Source organism: Stegostoma tigrinum, chromosome 11, assembly GCF_030684315.1.
Source record: "Stegostoma tigrinum isolate sSteTig4 chromosome 11, sSteTig4.hap1, whole genome shotgun sequence".
NCBI lineage: Eukaryota > Metazoa > Chordata > Chondrichthyes > Orectolobiformes > Stegostomatidae > Stegostoma > Stegostoma tigrinum.
This window is the reverse complement of record NC_081364.1, coordinates 22,980,053-23,001,965: the sequence shown is the minus strand read 5'-3', so window position 1 is coordinate 23,001,965 and position 21,913 is coordinate 22,980,053. Positions and strand designations below refer to the sequence as shown.

At 43.5% G+C, this 21,913-nt stretch overlaps 1 protein-coding gene across 2 annotated transcripts in view; it reads left to right on the top strand.

Annotated features, from left to right (window-relative positions):
• shisa10.1 (shisa family member 10, tandem duplicate 1) overlaps window positions 1-21,913 on the top strand; it is a 70,115-nt gene that overhangs the window by 8,311 nt on the left and 39,891 nt on the right. The window contains exon 2 of one of the 2 annotated variants that reach the window (XM_048548210.2): window positions 6,433-6,487. In XM_048548210.2, coding sequence (XP_048404167.1) covers window positions 6,433-6,487 — 55 coding nt within the window. Of the gene's footprint in view, window positions 1-6,432; window positions 6,488-20,499; window positions 20,729-21,913 lie in introns of those variants that run through there. The other variant, XM_048548211.2, reaches the window with a different exon arrangement.

The following is a 21,913-nucleotide window of genomic DNA, read 5'->3' as shown; positions in this document are numbered from 1 at the left end:
GGAGTGGCTCTTTTAACCAAACGTGATTAATCTGACTCGGATCTCAATAGACATGAATGCTTGTATTAAAGAGCACTCTGATATTGCATTTGTACTTGACGTCCTGGATAGTTTTGCTCTTTTTTTTAGTTTGCACTTCTCTGTTGTGTTTCAAGGCTCGTGGATTAGCCAGAAAAAGAGCCCCCATCTCCCTGTCCTTTGTGAGGAATGTTCAAGCTGTATTGTTGCTATTTGAAAACTTGGCTTGTAAAGTGAAGATAAAATAGATTTTAGTTTTAAATTTTGTGAAAGTCTGACTTGTTTTTATTACAGGTGAGAAATTGATTTTGAACCGTGAGTTAATTAATAAGTGACCTGAGTTAGCAACTTGTTTCAGTGTCTTGGGGAAGATCGTTGACTAATAAAAATAGGATTGCGTGAATGCACAGAAATCTGCCAGTAGGAAACAGATTACAGTTGTACCAACTGAACTTTAGAGTAGATATAGAGGAAATATGACACTGGGTGTTGAGCACCTATAAGACCATTACTGGGATAAGTGTTGAGTCTTTCTTTTAGATGTTTACAGTGAGATCTTGTATAGTATAATATGGTTTCTGCTCTATCCTTTATGGAATAAACTTCTGTGTTCTTTTGTTAAAAGTACATCAAGAGCCTCTTGGTGAGTATGTTCTGTGACTGACTTCTAGGGTAAACGAAAAAATATTTGGCTTGTGGCTTACCGAGTTAGGTTTTACTCTGGGGTTGGCTTGGTCTAGTATTACCATCAGCTGGGATCATAACACCTTCAACGGTTAATGGAAATTGATGGATTATCTGGAGTCTGAGTGTTTTGGTCTTATATCTGTGGTCCACCAATACACTAAAAGGCATTTACCATCTTCATTGCTCAATAAGAAATATTTTCTTGACCCAAAAGCAGGTCTCTCCAACAGATCAGGAATTCCACCATGTGTAAGGCAAGGAAGCAGACCTGAAATCCTCACAATCCATCCCTACTTTGATATTCTATACTTCTGCCAATGAAGGAGAACAGTCCATATGCCTTCTTTAAAACCTTATCTACGTGTACTGCTACCTTTAGGGACCGTGCACATGCATGCCAAGATCTTTCACTTAATGTACATCTCCCAGCATACTTGATTGATCCATATTAAATCCTGAGGACTTCTTGACAGGTTAGATATGAAAAAGGTGTTTGCTATTCTGGGAGAATCTAGAACTACGAGTAAAAACAAAAATAGAAATTACTGGAAAAGCTCAGCATCTTTGGAGAGAAATCAGAGTTAACGTTTCAGATTTGGTGACCCTTCCTCTGAACTGGGCTGGTGGGATGGTAGGTGGAAGAAGGGGCACCCTTTCACTGTTGAGGGAGGCAAGAGAGGGGATGAGAGCCGAAGTATGGGAGGTGGTTTGGATCTGGCTGAGGTCCCTGTCAACAATGGTGCTGGGGAATCCTCGATTGAGGAAGAAAGTGAACATTTCGGAGGCTGCCTTGTCAATGTTATAACCAGGAGTCACTCTTTAAAAACTGGGATTGTCCATTTAAGAGAGAGATCAGGAGAAAATATTACTGTCAGTGGGTCACATGTCATTGGAAGCCTCTTCCTCAAAGAGTTGGAAGAAACTTTTGAAAGCTTTTAAGGCAGAGGTGATAGCTTTTCACCCCCTTGCTTATTAAGAATCTATCAGGGTAGGAAGCAATGTAAAGTAACAAGATGAAATATGTTTTTACTGAACAGCAGAGCAGGCTGAATGGGCCTATTCCAGCTCTCAATGTGTGTGCCCAAAAATAAGATTAAATTTAGAGAAGCCTGTAATTGAAATGTGGTTTGAAATTCCTGTTGTTGTGCCAAATGCAAAAAAAGTCTGTAGTGTACACAAAGTGTAACTGTCCTTGGGCATATTGGAATCAAACAGATATGAACATGTTTGCATCTGCTTAATACTAAACTTCTGGAATATTGTAGGGGTTGGGTGGGGTGATGGTTGGATTTGTAGCAGAGAAAGGATTGGAAACAAAAGCAATCTTGGAATTCCCAAGTCCTTCAAACAAAGAATTTCTTATATTAATGATGAAAGTCTGTAAATGCTGGTGGCTTTTTAATATTTGTTTGAAACATTACAACAAAATAAGATTATGTCTGTCACTGGGCAGGTTAAATCTCACAAAATTCTACAAGCTGTCCTTAAAACTTGTGATAAGTTGTAAACAATGAAAATTGTGATGAACAAGCATGGCTGTGTCGGCACATGTGGTTATTCTGTCATTGAGCATGCTATGTGCATGCTTAATCAGCTGTAATGAATTTTGTTTCCATAAAGATTTAGATTGCACCTTATTGTAAAAGCATTGGGCTTAATTTTACAAGAAATTTGCTTTCTTAGCCAAGTTTCAAGGAGGGTTTCTTGGCAGTTTCCTCAAATTTTGGACCCAAACTCACCTCATTAGCTAGATACCACATCCCTAGACTGTCCTGCTCATCTGATGTGAGCTTGGTCTCCCTCTTGCTTTGGCTGGAATCACTCTTCACTGTCCGAACATCCTGGATTTCCTGCTGCCATTTTTAAAAAGCCATTGTGCACCCGGGCACCCACTGTCAATCCAGAGCTGCCCTGCACAATTGGCGAGAATAGCCCTGGAGTTGGCAGATAAAGGGAAATTGGAGGATTGCTTTGAGGGCAGGGAACTGGAGGTCCTGGTTGGTGGAATGGTGCAGAGGAGGACTGTCCTCTTGCCTCCCCAGCTTGACAGAAGAGACCACAACACCAAACCCTATCCGAGATTGCCACCTGGGTCAGGGTGGTTTCCAGGGAGCAGCAGTGCCACAGAAAAGTCACTGACCACATGTGCTCCACCAAGGAATATTCCACTAACTCTCCCTCTGCTAGTGCATACATTTCCCATTACAGCTCGTTCTGTACTACTGTCACTTGTCACTCAATCTGTCTCATCTACCTTGTGCCGCACACTATTAACCATGCAGGGCCACTTTGTTGCTAATTTGCTCGCTGGAGGTATCTTGCAAATTCACTCTACCCCTCCCCCCCACCCACCAAACTAGCGCTAAAAGCTTGAACAGCCACTTTCGTGTCACTCACTCCTTCTCTTAGTTTCAGAAAATAACCCACAATAGGGCGGAAAGAGCCCCAGTGTGCTGTGGTGCCCTACATTTTGTTCCTCACTCCCTATGAGGAGATAATCTTGACTGTGCCCACCCAAGTGGCTGCCTTTGACTTGCCGGGAGAGGAACCCTTGACTGAAGGGCGTCTCCCTCGGCTGAAAGGGGACTACTCCCATTCAGCCTTTGAGACGTGGCCATTTGATTGAAAAACTTGCTGTGGGTTTGCTTCATAAGTTGCAGGCACGTGGTGAGTTTGACATAGCATGGTGTCATACAGCAACATGTCCATCCCCTCAACTGATCACTGCTGCCAACCGTGATGATCTGCTGGGTTTTGCCCCTGCATCAAAAAGACATGCCAGGACACAAGTACTATGAGCCTATTTGCTCTGGCTGAGTGGGCAAACTGCAATAAGGCAGGGCAAGGCAAGGAAAAGCAGAGAATGCTGTGGGCATCTGAGTTGATTTAAAGTGAGTGAGCACTGAGAAAGCTAGTGGGGAGTCCTGTGCTGCATTCCAATCCAAACCATTAACTGGCTGTCTCTCCCGCTGTGTGCAAAATGTTCTTGTAACTACATTCCGATGAGAGACCCCAGTGTGCTTGAGGCACGACTTATCAGGGGGGTGCGGGGGTGGAGGGTTGGGGGGGGGGGTGTTGTAGTTCTTCCCCTGGTTCCAATTGAACCCAGCTTTGCTAGGGCTCCTTGATGCCACGCTTGATCAAATGCTAGGTAGATGCCAGTGTTATAACTAAACTGGAGCCACTTGGCTAAGGACAAGATAAGTTCTGAGCCCAAGTCTTTTAGTACTATTACAGGGAAGTTGTCAGAGCCCAATGCCTTTGCAGCATCTGCTGCCTTCAGCTGTTTAAAGATATCAAGTGAAGTGATTTGAATTGGCTGAAGACTGGCACCTGTGATGCTGGGCACTCCTGAAGGAAACTGATGGGTCGCCAATTCAGTATTTCTGGCTGATGTTTACAAAAATTAATTGGTTTAGGCAGATAACATCTCTTAAGTACTTCAGGGAGAAAAGGAGTAGTTAGGATAACAACAGAAAGTGCTGCAAAAACTCCAGCATCTGTGGACTGAGAAACAGTAATTTTTTGAGTCCAATGTGGGCTGCCTTCATAAAGGAATTAAAGATGGACTGGTAGTTTGTAATAAATAGAATAGACATGAGCCTGATTAATACAAACTATTCCTGCTCTGCTGCTGCGCCTATTGACAAGGGAGCTTCCTGTGTTTTTGTAATCAACCTGTTCAGACATGTTGTGACACACCTCTCAAATAAGTGCGATTTGAACCTGGCCTCCTTGCTCAGAAGTAGGGATACTACCACTGCACCTCAAGATACCTTTTAAGTCTGCTGTTTTCAGCTGGAGTGGGGGTGTTTCAATAGATCATGATGTCAAGGGGCAAGGGAGGCAGAAATATCTGGTAGGTTGGGCGGGCAATGGCCTAATGTTATTATTGCTGAACTGTTAATGCAGGTGTGATCTAGATAATTTCCTGGGGACCTGGATTTGAATCCTGACATGGCAGATGGTGCAATTCGAAATCAATTAAAATATGAGATTAAGAGTCTGATGATAACCATGGATCCATTTTCAATTGAGGGAAAAACTCACCTGGTTCACTAATGTTCTTTTAAGGAAGGAAACTTTCATCCTTACCTGGTCTGGCCTACATGTGACTCCAGACCCACAGCAATGTGGTTGACTTTCAACTGCCCGATGGGCAATAAGTGCTGGCCTAGCCAGAGATGCGCTGAATTTTTTAAAACAAGAAAGGTTTCTTCTAGTGACTTGTACTACAAATGTAAAATATGTGAGAATAAAATTGGCCTGTCTGTGATTTCTCATTCCCATTCTGGTCATTGTTTAGATGCTCATTTGCATGAAAGAAAGTGTCTCGTTTATACAGAGGCTTTTGCAACCTTATGATTTCTCAAGGTGCTTTACAGTCAAAGGAATTTAGTTACTGCAGGAGGCAATTTATGTCCAGCGAAGTCCTGCACATAGCAATGAAGCTTCCAATACTCATAACACTGGGCATCTGTAAGAATCATGCGCTTTAGGAGACAAGGAATAGAATACAACCAAAAATGAGATGATTGTCACAGAGGAGTTAACTGCGCAAATTTCCAAATCAACCAGTTATTGAGTTGGGACAAATTCTGAATTTAACCGAGTTAGTATTAGCTCACAGTTTGCACATTACACTTAGTGCTAAAACTTTAAGTAACTGGGAAACTCTACACTAAAACTGGTGTCCTTGTCTTCTCTTTAGAGGGATCAAGTTCAGAGTTAACAAAGTACTTGGTACTACAAATTGTTATAAGTACAGTCACCAAATCTACAGTTTGCAGCCCTACTGAGCAAAACTGAACTGGCTGTGTGGATTGTGGTTATGGTTTGAAATCTTCTGAATAATTGAAATTAGAACAAACATCAACTTGCAGTTTAATTACAGATTGATAGGTGTCTACTCAATTATCTTGTAAAATAGCAAATTCATCTAGCTGTAACATTTGATAGCTGGAGATAGTAGGAACTGCAGATGCTGGAGAATCTGAGATAACACTGTCGAACTGGATGAACACAATGGGCCAAGCAGCATCAGAGGAGCTGGAAGGCTGATGTTTTGGGCCTCGACCATTCTTCAGAAATGGGGGAGGGGAAGGGGGTTCTGAAATAAATAGGGACAGAGGGGGAGGCGGATAGAAGATGGATAGAGGAGAAGACTGATATTCCACTTGGGAAACCTGCAGCCCAATGGTATCAATGTGGATTTTACAAGCTTCAAAGTCTCCCCTCCCCTTACTGCATCCCAAAACCAGCCCAGCTCGTCCCTGCCTCCCCAACCTGTCCTTCCTTCCACCTTTCCCCTCCTCCCACCTCAAGCCCCACCTCCATCTCCTACCTACCAACCTCATCCTGCACCCTTAACCTGTCCGTCCTCCCTGGACAGACTTACATCCTCCCTAACTCCCCACTTACACTCACCTTTACTGGCTCCATCCCCACCTCTTTGACACGTTTGTCTCCTCTCCACCTATCTTCTCTATCCATCTTCTATCCGCCTCCCCCTCTATCCCTATTTATGTCAGAACCCCCTTCCCCTCTCCCATTTCTGAAGAAGGGTCTAGGCCTGAAACGTCAGCTTTCCTGCTCCTCTGATGCTGCTTGGCCTGCTGTGTTCATCCAGCTCTACACCTTGTTATCTCATATTTGGTAGCTACGCTCTTTCCAACTTTCAGAAATCTCCATTTTGATCCAGATTTTTTGTCTTTTTGTTAACCCCAGTTTCAGCAAGCACTTGCGATGACGACGATTCATCATTCTGTCGCCACCAAAACCAGTAAGTATTTGCATTTTCTTTCAGTAATTGTAATTCAGAATTTGAATTTTTTTTTCATTGTGGGTAATTGCTTTAGAATAAGTTATCCCAATTAAGCAGCATTCAGTCGTTGAGCTTCTGCTTTTGCTTTGCTGGTCACTGTTGAATGTGTTATTGATAAACAAGGCAGATTAAGTTTTGTGGCTTTGGTTTATTTGGAAAAACTCATACTGATTTATTTAACAGTTCCGACTACAATTTACATTTACAGATAACTAGGTATGCAATTTGCTTCTGACATTCTTCTGGACTACACATGGCAGTAGGTCATGTTTTTATAAGGTAGTTGGCTCGTCAGTGCACCCTAAAGCAATAGCCTCTCTTAAAATATACAGTTTTTAAAGCAATAATACACAGCATCAATCTTGTGGCCTGAGTAGTAACCTGGAACGTGTAGAGTCAGAGTGTGGGAGGAATGGTGGGACAATGGAGTGGTGGCGAAGCGGACCTTTTAATTACATTCAGGAAACTGCCCCTTGTTCTCCATTACAGACTTGTATCCAAATTGCCGGAACCCGATGCCATTTTGAGAATCTGATTTCATAAAAAATTTGCCTTAAAAGAGGAATTCAAGCCCAAGGCAATATAAATCCATAAAAACATAAAAAATAGGAGTAGGCCATTCAGCCTTTAGCCTGCCCCTGCCATTCAATAGGACCATGGCTGATCTGATACTTTGCATGTTAACTTTCCTGCCCTTTCCACATAATCCTTGTTTTTCTAACCGTTCGAGAATCTGTCTCAGTCTTAAATATACACAAGGATTCTGCCTGACAAGTCTCAGTTGCAAGGAGTTCCGAACACACTTCCCTCTGAGGGAAGGAATTTCTCTTCATCTCATTCTTAAATTGGTGCCTAATAATTTTGAGACTATGCCCACTGGTGCTAGACTCTTTCACAAGGGGAAATAGCCTCTCAGCCTTTACCCTGTCATGTCCCTTAAGAAGTGCAGTCATTTGTAACCGGAAATCAGCTGAGCAGCAAGTCACTCTGTACTGATAAGAAATGAGAGTGGGTCATAAATGCCCCTTAACCATTCATTAAGATCATGGGTAGCTCAAGTTGGCAAACTTCCTGATTCAGCTGAACACCTTGATTCAAAGGGCACTGTTAGATCCAAATTAACACTGTGGAGGTGGGTGTAAAATAGAACTAGGTTCATCAACCCCAGAATTGGCATAGAGGCAGCCTGGAGATGGATGAGCGTTGAGGACATTCATTCATCTTCTCGTTGGACAGCGAAGTGAAGTTAGTTGGAGGTGATCAAGGAGAAATGTGTATGTGTGTGGCTATGAAGGTGAAAAACGTTCTATACTTCCCATACACCATGACCTACACACAATTGAGCATTATGTTTTACCCTAACAATGTCTTAGTAATGTGTGAAGTTTCATTGGCCGTTTTATACTATAGAACTGAAATAAGGCTGTTCAAAAACTCTTAAATTTTCAAACCCTTGCAACAGAGATCATTCCAGTAATCTGATTTGGAATGTAATCTAAATTCCAGAGGCTAAATGCCCAAAACAATTATTATTTTAGCTACATCATTACATCAGCAGGATATGATTGGCTTTTTGGGGATGTAAAATCTGTACCAAGAAAGTTGATGCCAGAAGAAACTATTAAACTTGCTGGCCTAAGATGAAAGGAATGATGAGTTGTCTGGCTTCAGTTCCTGGCAAAAATTACTGGTTGCCCTCACAAAGTTACTATGAGCTTCTAAACTGGTGCAGTACTGACAGTCCAGTAAGCATCATTTGTATATTTAGCAGTGAAATTTGAATGCTGTCAAACAATTGATTAAACAGGATGTTTAGAACTGATTGTGTACAAGGCCAGAGCTCAGAAAAAAACTCACCTTTTTCTTCGGCTTTGGTTTAACTGGTGCTTTTGAATCTGTTTTACAAAGTGCTGTTTCAAAAGTGATGGGACTGTGCATTTGTATAAAACAAACCTAAAAATGATGAAAAATAGCAGCTTTTGTTGTATTTTCAAAGACTTTTTCAAAATAAAATATGATTGACTCATAAAGGCGCTCTGACTGTTCTCCTTTGCTTTGCAGTTGAATGAATGGAACCTGGTAGCTTTGTTTCTCCTTACTGTTACAAACAGATTAGGAAAAGGACTGCAATGTTATGGACAATAGTCACTAAATAGTACGGAAAACTTAGTGGCATGCTCAGTAGGGAATCCAATTCCTGTCCATACTGACAAACGGCTTGTATCTCAGATTTAAAAAGGCACTGCAGGAGGCCCAGGATGGATATGTCGTTTAAGGAATGGGAGGGGAAGCTGAAATGGTTCGTGACTGGGAGGTGCAGTTGTTTATTGCGAACCAAGCATAGGTGTTCTGCAAAGCAGTCCCCAAGCCTTCACTTGGTTTCCCTGATGTAGAGGAGGCCACAACGGGTACAGCGGATGCAGTATACCACATTAGCAGATGTGCAGGTGAACATCTGCTTGATGTGGAAAGTCTTCTTGGGGTCTGGGATGGGGGTGAGGGAGGAGGTGTGGGGGTAAGTGTAGCACTTCCTGTGGTTGCAGGGGAAGGTGCCGGGTGTGGTGGGGTTGGGGGCAGTGTGGAGCGAACAAGGGAGTCACAGAGATTGGTCCCTTCAGAAAGCAGATAAGGGTGGGGATGGAGCAGCACGAGTCTTGGGGACTGCTTTGCAGAACACCTATGCTCGGTTCGCAATAAACAACAACACCTCCCAGTCGCGAACTATTTCAACTCCCCCTCACATTCCTTAGACGACATGTCCATCCTGGGCTTCCTGCAGTGCCACAACGATGCCACCAGAAAGTTGCAGAAACGGCAGTTCATATTCTGCTTGGGAACCCTGCAGCCCAATGGTATCAATGTGGATTTCACAAGCTTCAAAATCTCCCCTCCCACCACTGCATCCCAAAACCAGCCCAGTTCGTCCCCGCCTCCCCAACCTGTTCTTCCTCTCACCTACCCCCTCCTTCCACTTCAAGCCACACCCCCATTTCCCACCTGCTAACCTCATCCGCCCCCTTGACCTGTCTGTCCTCCCTACCTCCCCACCTACATTCACCTCTACTGGCTCCATCCCCGCCCCTTTCACTTGTCTGTCTCCTCGCCACCTATCATCTCCACTATCCATCTTCGATCTGCCTCCCCCTCTCTCCCTTCCTCTTTTCTGATGAAGGGTCTTGTCCCGAAATGTTAGCTTTTGTGCTCCTAAGATGCTACTTGGCCTGCTGTGTTCATCCAGCTCCACACTTTGTTATCTCGGATTCTCCAGCATCTGTAGTTCCCATTACCTCTTGGAAGAAGTATGAAGGTTTTTCCATTGTTGGTGCACAGTGTACAAGTGATTTGAAAGCACTCTCTATATTTGCTCTTCCACTGTTTACACCTCGTCAATGCAGATGATATCACAGCCCAACTGCACAACATTGTTTGCACTGCCATTTTAAAAACTCTTTGCTTTGTCTTTTTTTAATTTAACAGGCTTGCTGATGCCATTTCTGTCCCATGTTCATTGTAGTCAGTAACTGCTGTAAATCTAACCTTTACCCACCTTCTACAAACATTTTAAGAAGAAATTAGCATATTCAAAATGACATTTATTTTCATAATTGGGTCAGATGAGGAAAATTGCTGGATAACTAAGTTGTACAATAGTCATCATTGTGGTTTGTGCTCCCATACTAATTAATTCAATGCTTATGGAGTATTCTTAATGTAGTTTAAACATGTTTGTTGGCAAGTGGGTATTCATCTAGTCTTTTAACTTTGAGTTCATAGGTATATTGTGCTACTGTACTGGAAGTTCTTTAAAAACTTCTTTCATACTGCCTCATGTCTAGGGAAAGTGTGTGTTAACCGTAACACATTCCATCATTTGGTCATTTCAATATGTAGCCAGCCTTCGCAGACTGATGTAACTCTAGTCTATTCACTGATGTAGATTCGTGGTATTGTGACAATCGAGACTTGATTGCAATGTGTTTGTATGATCTTATCACAATGTTGCTGTCGCTCCCATGTTTGCTGGTCTCAGGACTCTATCAACAGTCAGAAAAACCAATTCATGAGACCAATGGATCAAATTCCAGATGCCAATAACCAATGGAAAACAGCTTCAAGCTAACGCTTTGTTCTGGAATAAGAACAGATCTGTATTTGCCTGCAAGTTGGTGTTTTCTTTTTTGTTTTCTTGCTTCGTCCTGCTGATGTGGAAGATAAAAAGTGTATTTTTGAGCTTGTAGCTGGTTCTTTGGGTGGAATCTTAAAGGGATCTGAGTGACATGTATAATAGTGTGATTTTTGGCAGAATTTGTTTTATTTATTCATCAGACAATGGAGTCAGAGATAGCAAAAATGGTGGATACTGGAGTCAGAGTCAATACAGAGTGAAACTGGAAGAACATAGGTCTGGCAGCAGCAGAGGAGCAGGAAAGTCACTGTTTTGGGTTGGAATCCTTCATCAGAACTGGGTCCTCATCACTGACTAAGTCAGCATTAATTACCCAAATCTCATGGCCCAGAGGACAGTTAAGAGTCAACCACATTGCTCTGGCTCTGGAGTCACATGTAGGCCAAACCAGTTAAGGATGGCAGTTTCCATGCCTAAAGGACATCATTGAACCAGATGGTTTTTGTTTCTGACGATCAGCAATGGATTCGTGATCATCATTGGGGTCTTACTTCCGGATTTTTATTGAATTCACATTCCACCATCTGCCATGGCGTTATTCAAACCCGGATCCTCCGAATATTGCCTGGCTCTCTGGATTAACAGTCCAGTGATGATACCTGTAGGCTATCATCTCCCCATATGAAGAATCAGATGAGAAATCTGGTGGGACCTATATCAGTTTCAGAACCAACTTGCTGCACTTTATAATGCTTTTGCCAAGTGACATGGCAGCTGCGAGTTACCAATTAAGGAAACTGTAATTAGGTAAACATCTTGTTGATGGGACAACTCACCTCATTAATATCCAACTTACAGTTTTAAACAACATGTGAAACATGGCAAAATCTCCTTATGGAATTGTGGCAGATACCTGGTGACTTCAGTGCACTCCTGGAAACTGGGAACCTATATTTCACAGACCTGGATCACAGTTTTAGTGGGGACTTCATGTGTTTCAAAATGAAGAACTTGAAAAAGGGGAGGGAAAAGCTAGTGCCAAAGTCTAGCAACAAATTAGTGAAATTCAGCTGGAATTTAACAGTATAACACAGGTTGGAGATAATTTATTGGAGACCAATTACAAACAGTGAGAGTGTTAGGGAGTTTGAAAGAGGAAACATGTAATGCAAGAAGCCAAGCTAAGTGGGCTCAGCAGGAAGCTGCAAAATACACAAAAAAACAGGTGGGCAGGGTGATTCGAAACTAAACATAAGCTGCAGCTTCATCACGAGAGGTTGAGGGGACTTGCCAGGCCAAAGACTGACTGCAATCTGTGGCTTCAGATCAGATGGAAATGTTTCCATTGCAAAAATATGCTATATTCACAAAAACTCTTTGTCTACATCCACAGATACTGATGCAGTTCCGTACAGACTTTGCAATATCAAGAAAAACAAACATTGGAATTTGACATTCCTTGCAGTTACAAAAGCCAAAGGCATTTCTTACTCATGCCAGATACTATTTACATACATTGAGGTAAAAAGAGAGTCCTTTTAACTGAATAGACTGTTGTTATGCTTTGGCAGAAAGAGCTTAGTGGTCTTGCCCTACAGTGCCTTGGCAGCAGTTGCCCCAAGCTTTAGTGTGTTCTTCAACATGTAGTCCTGGACCTCAGAATTTGCCAGTTCTGCAGAACTTGGTCAAGGTTAAATCTCTACACTGGAAGACCAAGTTTCGGGCAGACCAGAGAGTGTCTTTCACCGAATAGATGGTTCTTAAAGCACAGTTGATGTTTGTTTTGGTGTGTGTCCCGGGTAACAGACCATGGAGCACAGCGTCCTGTGTCATGGAGCTGCTCAGGACAGAACTTGACGAAAACCACTGCATCTCTGTCCAGATTTCACCTGCAAAGGCACATTCCAGCAGGAGCTGTGTGGCGGTCCCTAAACGCCTGCAGCTGTTTCAATAGCAGTATGCGCTGGAGTCCCACGTAGTTGCTCTTCCCACCAGCAGCCAAACAGTGTCTTTGTGCTTGTTGGAAAGCTCTTCTGATGAGACATTCTGCCAAATGACTTTGACAGTCTGCTCAGGGAATAACCTGACAGGATCCAGCCTCTCCTTTTCCTGCAGAGTCTTGAGGACGCTATGTGCTGACCAATTCCTGATCAGTTTGTCATCAAATATGTTTTCCTTTGTAACTTTCTCCACGAGGAGCAGGTGATATGGAACTGTCCAACTACATGGTGCATTCCGCAGCAATGAGGCAGCCCCATCCTTCACAACACCAGGGACAGGTAGAATCTCCGTACGTAATGACACTTGGTATTTGCGTACTGAGGGTCTACACATGGCTTAATATAGCCACACACGAAGGTGCCATTGTAATGAGGATGGCGTCAGGTACGTTCTCTAAACCCAGCATCTCTCCCCCGCCCCCCCAACTTTCCCCAGAGCTTTGTACATGGTGTCCCTGTAGACACAGCCCACCTTTGACCTCCAGATGAAGCAGAGGACAGCTCGATTGACTGTCATGGCACATGTTCAGGGAATGAGTCAGACCTGTGCCACATACAACACCTAGAGTATCTCAGATGGCCAGGGAAAGGGAACAGTGCTCCCAAAAGCCCACTTTTTGCCTCACCTTGGCGAAACGCTACTTCAAATTTTGGGCATGTGGCCAAGCTCCTCCGAACCACAGACCTAACGGTTTTAGGTAATCAGTCCTAACAGTGAAAGCGATAAAGGTTTGGAGGGCCAGGTTCGCAAAGAACATGGCCTTGATTTATCTTGGTTCCCAAAGTCAGTTCAAACTGGTTGCAGATGTTCATGAGTCTGCATGCTGAAAGCAGATCTGAGCAGGAAACGGATATGTCATCCATGCGCAGGGAGGCTTTGACTGGCAGCCCTCTGCTGCCTGGAATACTCGCCCCTTTCAGGCTCACATCCTTCCTGATGAACTCGGCAAAAGGCTTTGTACAACACACAAACAAGCAGGAGAGAGATGGCTACCCCGCCTAGGGAAGCTTTCTGATTTCCATCCATTGATTTGAGACTGCAATAATTATGCCGGTATAGAGCAGTTGGGTCCAATTATGGATTCCATTCCCAAATTCCATTTGGAAGAGCATGTCCCTCATGTAGGTGTACAGTATCCTGTCAAAGGCCTTCTCCTGGTCCAGGCTGATTAGGCAGATGTCTCATCCCTGTCCTGCATGTCGACAGTTGCAACCCTGAGGAGCATAAGGCTGTCAGAGATCATCCTGTTCGGTACAGCACGGGTTTGTTTGGGGTAAATTACTAGTCCCAGAGCAGACCTGAGCTTGTTGATGATCACCTTTTAAGCATGATTTATAATCTGCATTCATTGGTGAAATTGGTTGCCAATGTCTAAATTCCGCCTCTCCTCCTTCTGCTCGTGGATGAGGCTGGTGATCTTTTTCCATGTGGATTCACACGTGCTACATGCCAAAAGCATACTATTATACACCTCAAATAGATCCTGGCCAATCAAGTCTGACAGAGCTGAATACAACTCGGCCAGTAAGCCATTGCTTCCGGGAGTTTTATTCTTTTCTAAGGACTCTAGGATCTTGGTCAGTTCATCCAGAGATGATGATTGGTCCAGTCTTTCCCGAGTGCTGTCATCCAAGTCCTTAGGTTAATAGAAAAGCCACAACATTCTGTCACCCATGTGATACCATGAACAATATTTTTTTTTAGAGAAGCAAAACAAGACTTGTAACTGTTTACATGCTGCGACTAACAGACGCATATAGATAAGTTTTCTTGTAACCTGTTTGTAATTGTTAAACTGAAAGGATATAGCATTTATGCATTTAACACCCAGCATGTAAAAAAATTCAGAAAAGCACTCCACTCTCTCTCACTTACGCTTTCAATACAACACATGCAGATCTAAGTTACAATGCAGTAAGGCACGTTAAATTATTTAAGAGTCAGGAAAGAAAATCATTTATATTCTGATCCTGTAGACTGAGAACTTGGATGGTTGCATGAAGCATTTGAGAATCTTTCTTAATTATACAGCAATATGATTTAAAATGCTGACTGATGATCTTTTGTCCTTTGCTCTGAGGTTAGCAGCTGTTTGATTAACGTTGAAGATGATGCCTATATGTCTGAATACAGGCAGGGGATTTCCTTTCAGAATGGCTGGTCACCAGGGAATTCGATCATGAGTCGACTTGCTGTTACTCACTCAGTCTTCTCATGGTTCTCCTGACCCTGGAAAAGCAGTCCCTTCAAATACAAGATAATAAAGTATGAAGCTGGATGAACACAGCAGGCCAAACAGCATCTCAGGAGCACAAAAGCTGACATTTCAGGCCTAGACCCTTCATCAGAGAGGGGGATGGGGTGAGGGTTCTGGGATAAATAGAGAGAGGGGGAGGCGGACCGAAGATGGAGAGAAAAGAAGATAGGTGGAGAGGAGAGTATAGGTAGGGAGGGGATAGGTCAGTCCAGGGAAGACGGACAGGTCAAGGAGGTGGGGATGAGGTTAGTAGGTAGGAAATGGAGGTGCGGCTTGGGGTGGGAGGAAGGGATGGGTGAGAGGAAGAACAGGTTAGGGAGGCAGAGACAGGCTGGGCTGGTTTTCGGATGCATTGGGTGGAGGGGAAGAGCTGGGCTGGTTGTGAGGTGCAGTGGGGGGAGGGGACGAACTGGGCTGGTTTTGGGATCGGGTGGGGGAAGGGGAGATTTTGAAGCTGGTGAAGTCCACATTGATACCATCGGGCTGCAGGGTTCCCAAGTGGAATATGAGTTGCTGTTCCTGCAACCTTCGGGTGGCATCATTGTGACACTGCAGGAGGCCCATGATGGACATGTCATCTAAAGAATGGGAGGGGGAGTTGAAATGGTTTGCGACTGGGAGGTGCAGTTGTTTATTGCGAACCGAGCGGAGGTGTTCTGCAAAGTGGTCCCCAAGCCTCCGCTTGGTTTCCCCAATGTAGAGGTAGCCACACCGGGTACAATGGATACAGTATACCACATTGGCAGATGTGCAGGTGAACCTCTGCTTAATACGGAAAGTCATCTTGGGGCCTGGGATAGGGGTGAGGGAGGAGGTGTGGGGGCAAGTGTAGCATTTCCTGTGGTTGCAGGGGAAGGTGCCAGGTGTGTTGGGGTTGGAGGGCAGTGTGGACCAAACAAGGGAGTCATGGAGAGAGTGGTCTCTCCGGAAAGCAGACACGAGTGGGGATGGAAAAATGTCTTGGGTGGTGGGGTCGGATTGTAGATGGCGGAAGTGTCGGAGGATGATGCGTTGTATCCAGAGGTTGGTGGGGTGATGTGTGAGAACGAGGGGGATCTCTTTGGGCGGTTGTGGCGGGGGCGGGGTGTGAGGGATGTGTTGCGGGAAATGCGGGAGACGCGGTCAAGGGCGTTCTCGACCACTGTGGGCGTAAAGTTGCGGTCCTTGAAGAACTTGGACATCTTGGATGTGCGGGAGTGAAATGCCTCATCGTGGGAGTGGATGCGGAGGAATTGGGAATAGGGGATGGAATTTTTGCAGGCGGGTGGGTGGGAGTCGGTGGGCTTGAAATGGACATCAGTTACAAGCTGGTTGCCTGAGATGGAGAGTGAGAGGTCCAGGAAGGTGAGGGATGTGCTGGAGATGGCCCCGATGAACTGAAGGTTGGGGTGGAAGGTGTTGGTGAAGTGGATGAACTGTTCGAGCTCCTCTGGGGAGCAAGAGGCAGTGCCGATACAGTCATCAATGTAACGGAGGAAGAGGTGGGGTTTGGGGCCTGTGTAGGTGCGGAAGAGGGACTGTTCCACGTAATCTACAAAGAGGCAGGCATAGCTGGGGCCTATGTAGGTGCCCATGGCCACCCCCTTTGTCTGTTGGAAACGGGAGGAATCGAAAGAGAAGTTGTTGAGGGTGAGGACGAGTTCGGCTAGGCGGATGAGGGTGTCGGTGGAGGGGGACTGGTCGGGCCTGCGGGACAGGAAGAAGCGGAGGGCCTTGAGGCCATCTGCATGCGGAATACGTCCATGGTGAAAATGAGGGTGTTGGGGGCCAGGGAATTGGAAGTTCTGGAGGAGGTGGAGGGCGTGGGTTCAAATACGAAGTGTTTTCTTTCTATCATATGATTTCACTTCACAAATTGACTAGTTACCAAATGTAGTCGCGGTAAGCTGGGAACACCCTCATTGCTAGGCCATTGTTTAAAGTGATTTGGATTGCATGGCCAATGGAATCCCCTTCTCAGCCAGGGTCAGTTTTCCAAAGTGCATTTACTGGCTTGCTCTGCTTCCATCTGAATAAACAGATTATCTTTGAATGTCTGTGAATAGTTCGAGGAATGGTCAATTCATTGTCATTTAAACTGACAACTGCTCACTTCCATACAGTCTGGTTCCTTTCTGATGGTGCTGTAATTTATAAAGTGAAGTTATATAAATGTTATGTGTGCCTTAGGATCTGCTGTTTAAGTTTCCTTAAATGTTGTTGTCAGTCCTTTCAAACTTACCCTAGGGTTTCGACCCTGTCAGTAAATAGCCATTTCTGAAATGTTAAGTAGTTTTATAACTTACACCTGAGGTGTTAAATTCAATTAGAAAAGTTGATTGTTAATCTTCTTTAGTCATGACCTAATATATTAAGACTTAATGATTTGAAACAATCATTGATATGTAGGGGTGTTACTTTTTTAAAAAGAATGCTATTATATCTGTTCTCATATTTGAAAACTGTTTTGAGCTACATTCGGGATGCCACAGTACTTAATAATGGACTGCCCTCTGTGTACCAAACCAAAAAAAAAGTATCATTCCCGCAGCACATAATGAGCTGAGAATCCTTGTTTGTTGTCAGCTGTAATACCTGTGTGAAACAATGTGATTATTTCAAACTTCTGAGAATCACGAGACAGCAGGGTTGGGGGGAGGGAGAAGGAAGGTGAAACCGGCGGCGACAATGTGAGAACACCCGAGTTTTATTCTCTTCCATCGGGCAGAAGATACGTGTTCTCAAACTTTTGTATCAACAGATTTAAGAACACCTTTTTCCTTGCTTTTATCAGACTTAGGAATGCATGTCTCATATGTCAGAGTTGATCATTCTCTGCATCTTCTCTGGAGCTGTTAATACCTTATTGCATTCTGTTCAATTACCCTAATGTACATATGTAAGTTAAGATTCGTTGGTTAGCATGCAGAATAATACTTTTCACTATATCTCAGAACATGTGACAATAATAAATTAAATCAAATCAAAACTATATGGTCTACTCCTGCTGTCTGTTTGTGAGAGGCTTCCTGAGTTGAGAAGAAACTTGCTGTAGTAAAGAGTAGGCAGTTGAGAAGGTGCTACAATAGGGGGTGGCGCACACATTTTATTTTGGTAAAGAATCCAGAGCTAGATTATATTACATGAGCTAATAGGGCAGCACTTGGACCACATCAAGTAGGCACTTAAGATGCCAAGAAACATAGGAACAGCAGAAGGCCATTTAGCCCCTTAAGTCCATTCTGCCATTCAATGAGATTTGCCATTCATGGTTCATCTGTGGCCAAACTCCATAGAGCTGCCTTTGGCTCATATATCGCTGATACCTTTGCTTAACAACAATTTATGTATCACATATTTAAAATTGACAACTGATCCTGTGTCCACTGATGTTTGCAGAATAGAGTTCTAAAACTTTTTACTACCTTTTGCATGTAGAAATGCTTCCTATCATCGCTCCTGGACAGTCTGGCCTTAAATTTAGTCCGTGTTCCCTAGCTCTAGAGCCTCCAACTAGTGGAAAAAGTTTATCTGTATCTGCCACTTTTGTTTTTGTTAATGACCTGAACACTGAATAGGTCACTTCTTAACTATCTAAATTCAAATACAAATTGGCTTGATTTGTATAATTTCCCCTCGTAGCATAAGCCCCAAGGTCCAGCTATCATTCCTGTAAACTTGCATTGTCCTCCTTCCAAGGCTAATCTATCCTTCCTGAGGCTTACAAGGCTGTGGTCCAAGTGCTGGAAAATGGGATTTGAATAATTATGGAATTGTAGAGTCATTCAGTATGGAGGCAGATCCTTCAGTCCAACCAGTTCATGCAGACCATTATCCCAAACTAAATTAGTCCTTACCTGCTAGTGCTTGGCTCATATCTCTCCAAACATCTCTTATTCGTGTACTTATCCAAATATCTTTTAAATGTTGTAATTGTACCCACATCTACCACTTCCTCTGGAAGGTCAGTGCACACATGAACCGCTCTGTAAAAAGTGAAAAAAAGCCCTTTGTGTCTTCTCCAAAGCTTTCTTCTCTGACTTTAAAAATATGCTCCCTAGTGTTGAAATTGTTCACCTGAGTGAAAAGACACCTGCTATTTACCCTATCTATACCCTTCATGACTTTATAAACCTCTATAGGGTCACCTCTCAACCTCCTGTGCTCCAGTGAAAAACATCCCAACCTACCCAGCCTCTCTTTATAATTCAAACCCTCCATTCCTGGCAACATTTTGGGGAATGTCTTCTGAACTATCTCCAGCTTAATAATCTCCTTCCTGTAAGAGGGAGACCAGAACTGGACACAGTACTCAGGAAGAGGCCTCATCAATCTCCTGGACAATCTCAACGTAAATGTCCCAACTCCTAAACACACAAGTCTGAGTAAAGAAGATACATAACTCTGAAGAAGGTTCACTCGATCCGAAACGTTAACTCCGATTTCTCTCCACAGATCTGGCAGACCTGCTGAGCTTTTCCAGCAATTCTGCTTTTGTTTCTGATATACAGTGCCTGCAGTTCTTTCGGGTTTTATTAAATTTCTAGTTGTTTTGGACCAGGGACTCTGCTTGGCCTGCTGTGTTCGTCCAGCTTCACACTTTGTTATTTCGGATTCTGCAGCATCTGCAGTTCCCATTATCTGTGATACAAATTTAACCTCAATGGACCGAAGGGCCTTTTTCAGCGCATAATACAAGAAACTGCTTTATGGCACGTTGGGGTATCTCGACTGGCTTCACAAGATGACGCCTTCGTATGTTTCACATGGGGTGGATCTGTGTTGCGTCGTTTGTTTTGATCTTGATGTCATGACAGCCTGATAAGTCATTACGATAGTCTCTCTAGCTCTGCGGAATGCTGATATTGTATGCCCATCCCTAAGACTTGCTTGGACATGTACGGATTTGAACATGAATCCTCTGTGCTAATAGAAAGCAAATTTAGATTAAGTTTCCGTTACCCATTAGTTGTACTTTCATGTGCGGGGCTTAAATGACCAGTTGCTTTTACGATTATTGTAAAAACAGAATTTTTGCAAAATAAAATTGTATTGTTTGACTATTCCTATGAGCCCATCGGTCCCTTTAACATAACATCTGTCTCTGATTTGGAAAATGAGTCACAGAAGGAAAGGCACCTTTTCCCGTTCTCCTTTCTACGGCACTTTTCTAGCTCTGAGGAATGCTCCAATCTGCTGTTGCTGTCGTTTTGCTGTTAGAAGAGCAGAAGCACGCACAGGAGCGATTACATCGAGAGTGATGAATTTAAAAGAAAAGTCTTTGCCTGGAAGATTGATTTGGTACTCTGAGACTGTAGCTTGGGAAACTGATGAAGGAAGTGCTGGAAGATTTGCACTAATTAGAGGATTTTGCCTTTCTCCCTTTGAACTGTAGGGTTCTTCCCTCCCCCCAATAAAAAAAAGCCACATTTAGTATCAGCAGGCGGTAAATAGATCAAGTGGCTACTCAAAGCTGCGAGCAGCGCGGTTCGAAGTCAATTACATCTTTCATTGTGGATATAAGGAAGGGCTGTCTGACTCTAACTGGCTGATACCCAAGTGTGATGCAGCCGAAGTGGGCGTGGCTGAACGTGGTTATTTATCTGCTGCCAACGTAGCAACCCCGCTAGTGTCTGCACTGCGTTCGATATTATGAACGCTCATTATGTTTAGGGCGTAGAGCCTGGATGATATTTATTTTCCCTTCCCAGCAAAGAGCTGGTTGCATTTGCGTTACTGATGGTGCTACATTTTACCGAGTTCTGAATATCAGCACACATAGCGTTTCGGAAACTGTGCTTAATTTCTTTTGCATTTAATTCAAAATGAGTTTTAGGTAAGTTTGAACTTTTACTAGTATCTGTTTCAATAATTTGCATGGCACAGAGTTGATTAAGAGTAAGCTGGGCCAGCGAGGAACAAAGAAAGATGCACTGTGTGATTTCCTGCAGTGAAAATGACGGCGTCTGTAGTGGTTGAAATCTTTTTGTTCCAGGAGGTATGCATTGACTCTGCACGTGTTAACACTTTTGTTGACTCCTAATTGTGGGTTTCTCTATTTTTCAACGGTTTGGGTAGAGCTCTCAGAGCTAAGATTCGAAGAACTTTGTCCCACCAAAATGCACAGCACGGTTGGACCTAACGGAGAAGTAAAATCCATTGTTCTTGACTGTTTTCCCGTCCCTTTGGGATTCAGAGAGCAAAATTGAAGGGGAGCAGTCCTGTCTATCGATTTTCCATCCCTATCTTCCAGTGCTGCCGTTCACTATTTTTGGTGGTGAGTGAGACCGAGAGCAGCTGGTCTGTTGCAGTCAGTATTAGGTGCTTGTCAATGGGCAGACTGGTTCTTATTGCATTACGTGGTAGGTAGGCCCTGACTGAGACCACATTACTTACGGTTGGAGGTTGGCATGACCCACTATAATTTCCTCCTGTCCTTCAGAGCTAGGGTACCACCTATATGACACCAGACCATCTTGGAAAAACTCAGGAAATAAGATTCTGGCCATCCTTCAAGTGAGCTTTTGACCCAGGCGCAAGTTTGCCTGCTCTGCTGACCAATTAGCTGATGAGACCAGGATGTTTTGTTTACTGACCAATAATTCTTCTGCAAACCAGTGTCACTAAATCCAGGCTAGCGACTTATTAATTTTATTGTGGGACTATGTAGACCAATAAAGCATACCCACATAAAAATTACTCATTATTTGTTTTTATTTGATTCTGAAAGGTGTAATTTCATTCTTTATTAATTGGTTAGCATAAGATGTTCATTGCCAGTTATAATTATTAGTTACCTGGAATAACGCTGAGGACTGGATTAGAGTAGTCTCCTCAAACCTGCTTAATTTTTTTTAAATGTTGGAGAAGAATTCTCCAGAATTTCCCAGTAAATTGGTCATTCCTGTTTCTTCAGTGATATTCCTCCTACCATCAGAGGAATTGATACACATCAATATGGAATGTATTTAGGAGGTATATGATGGGCTTATTCTGTCCTTTTTGCATTTATATAATGCTA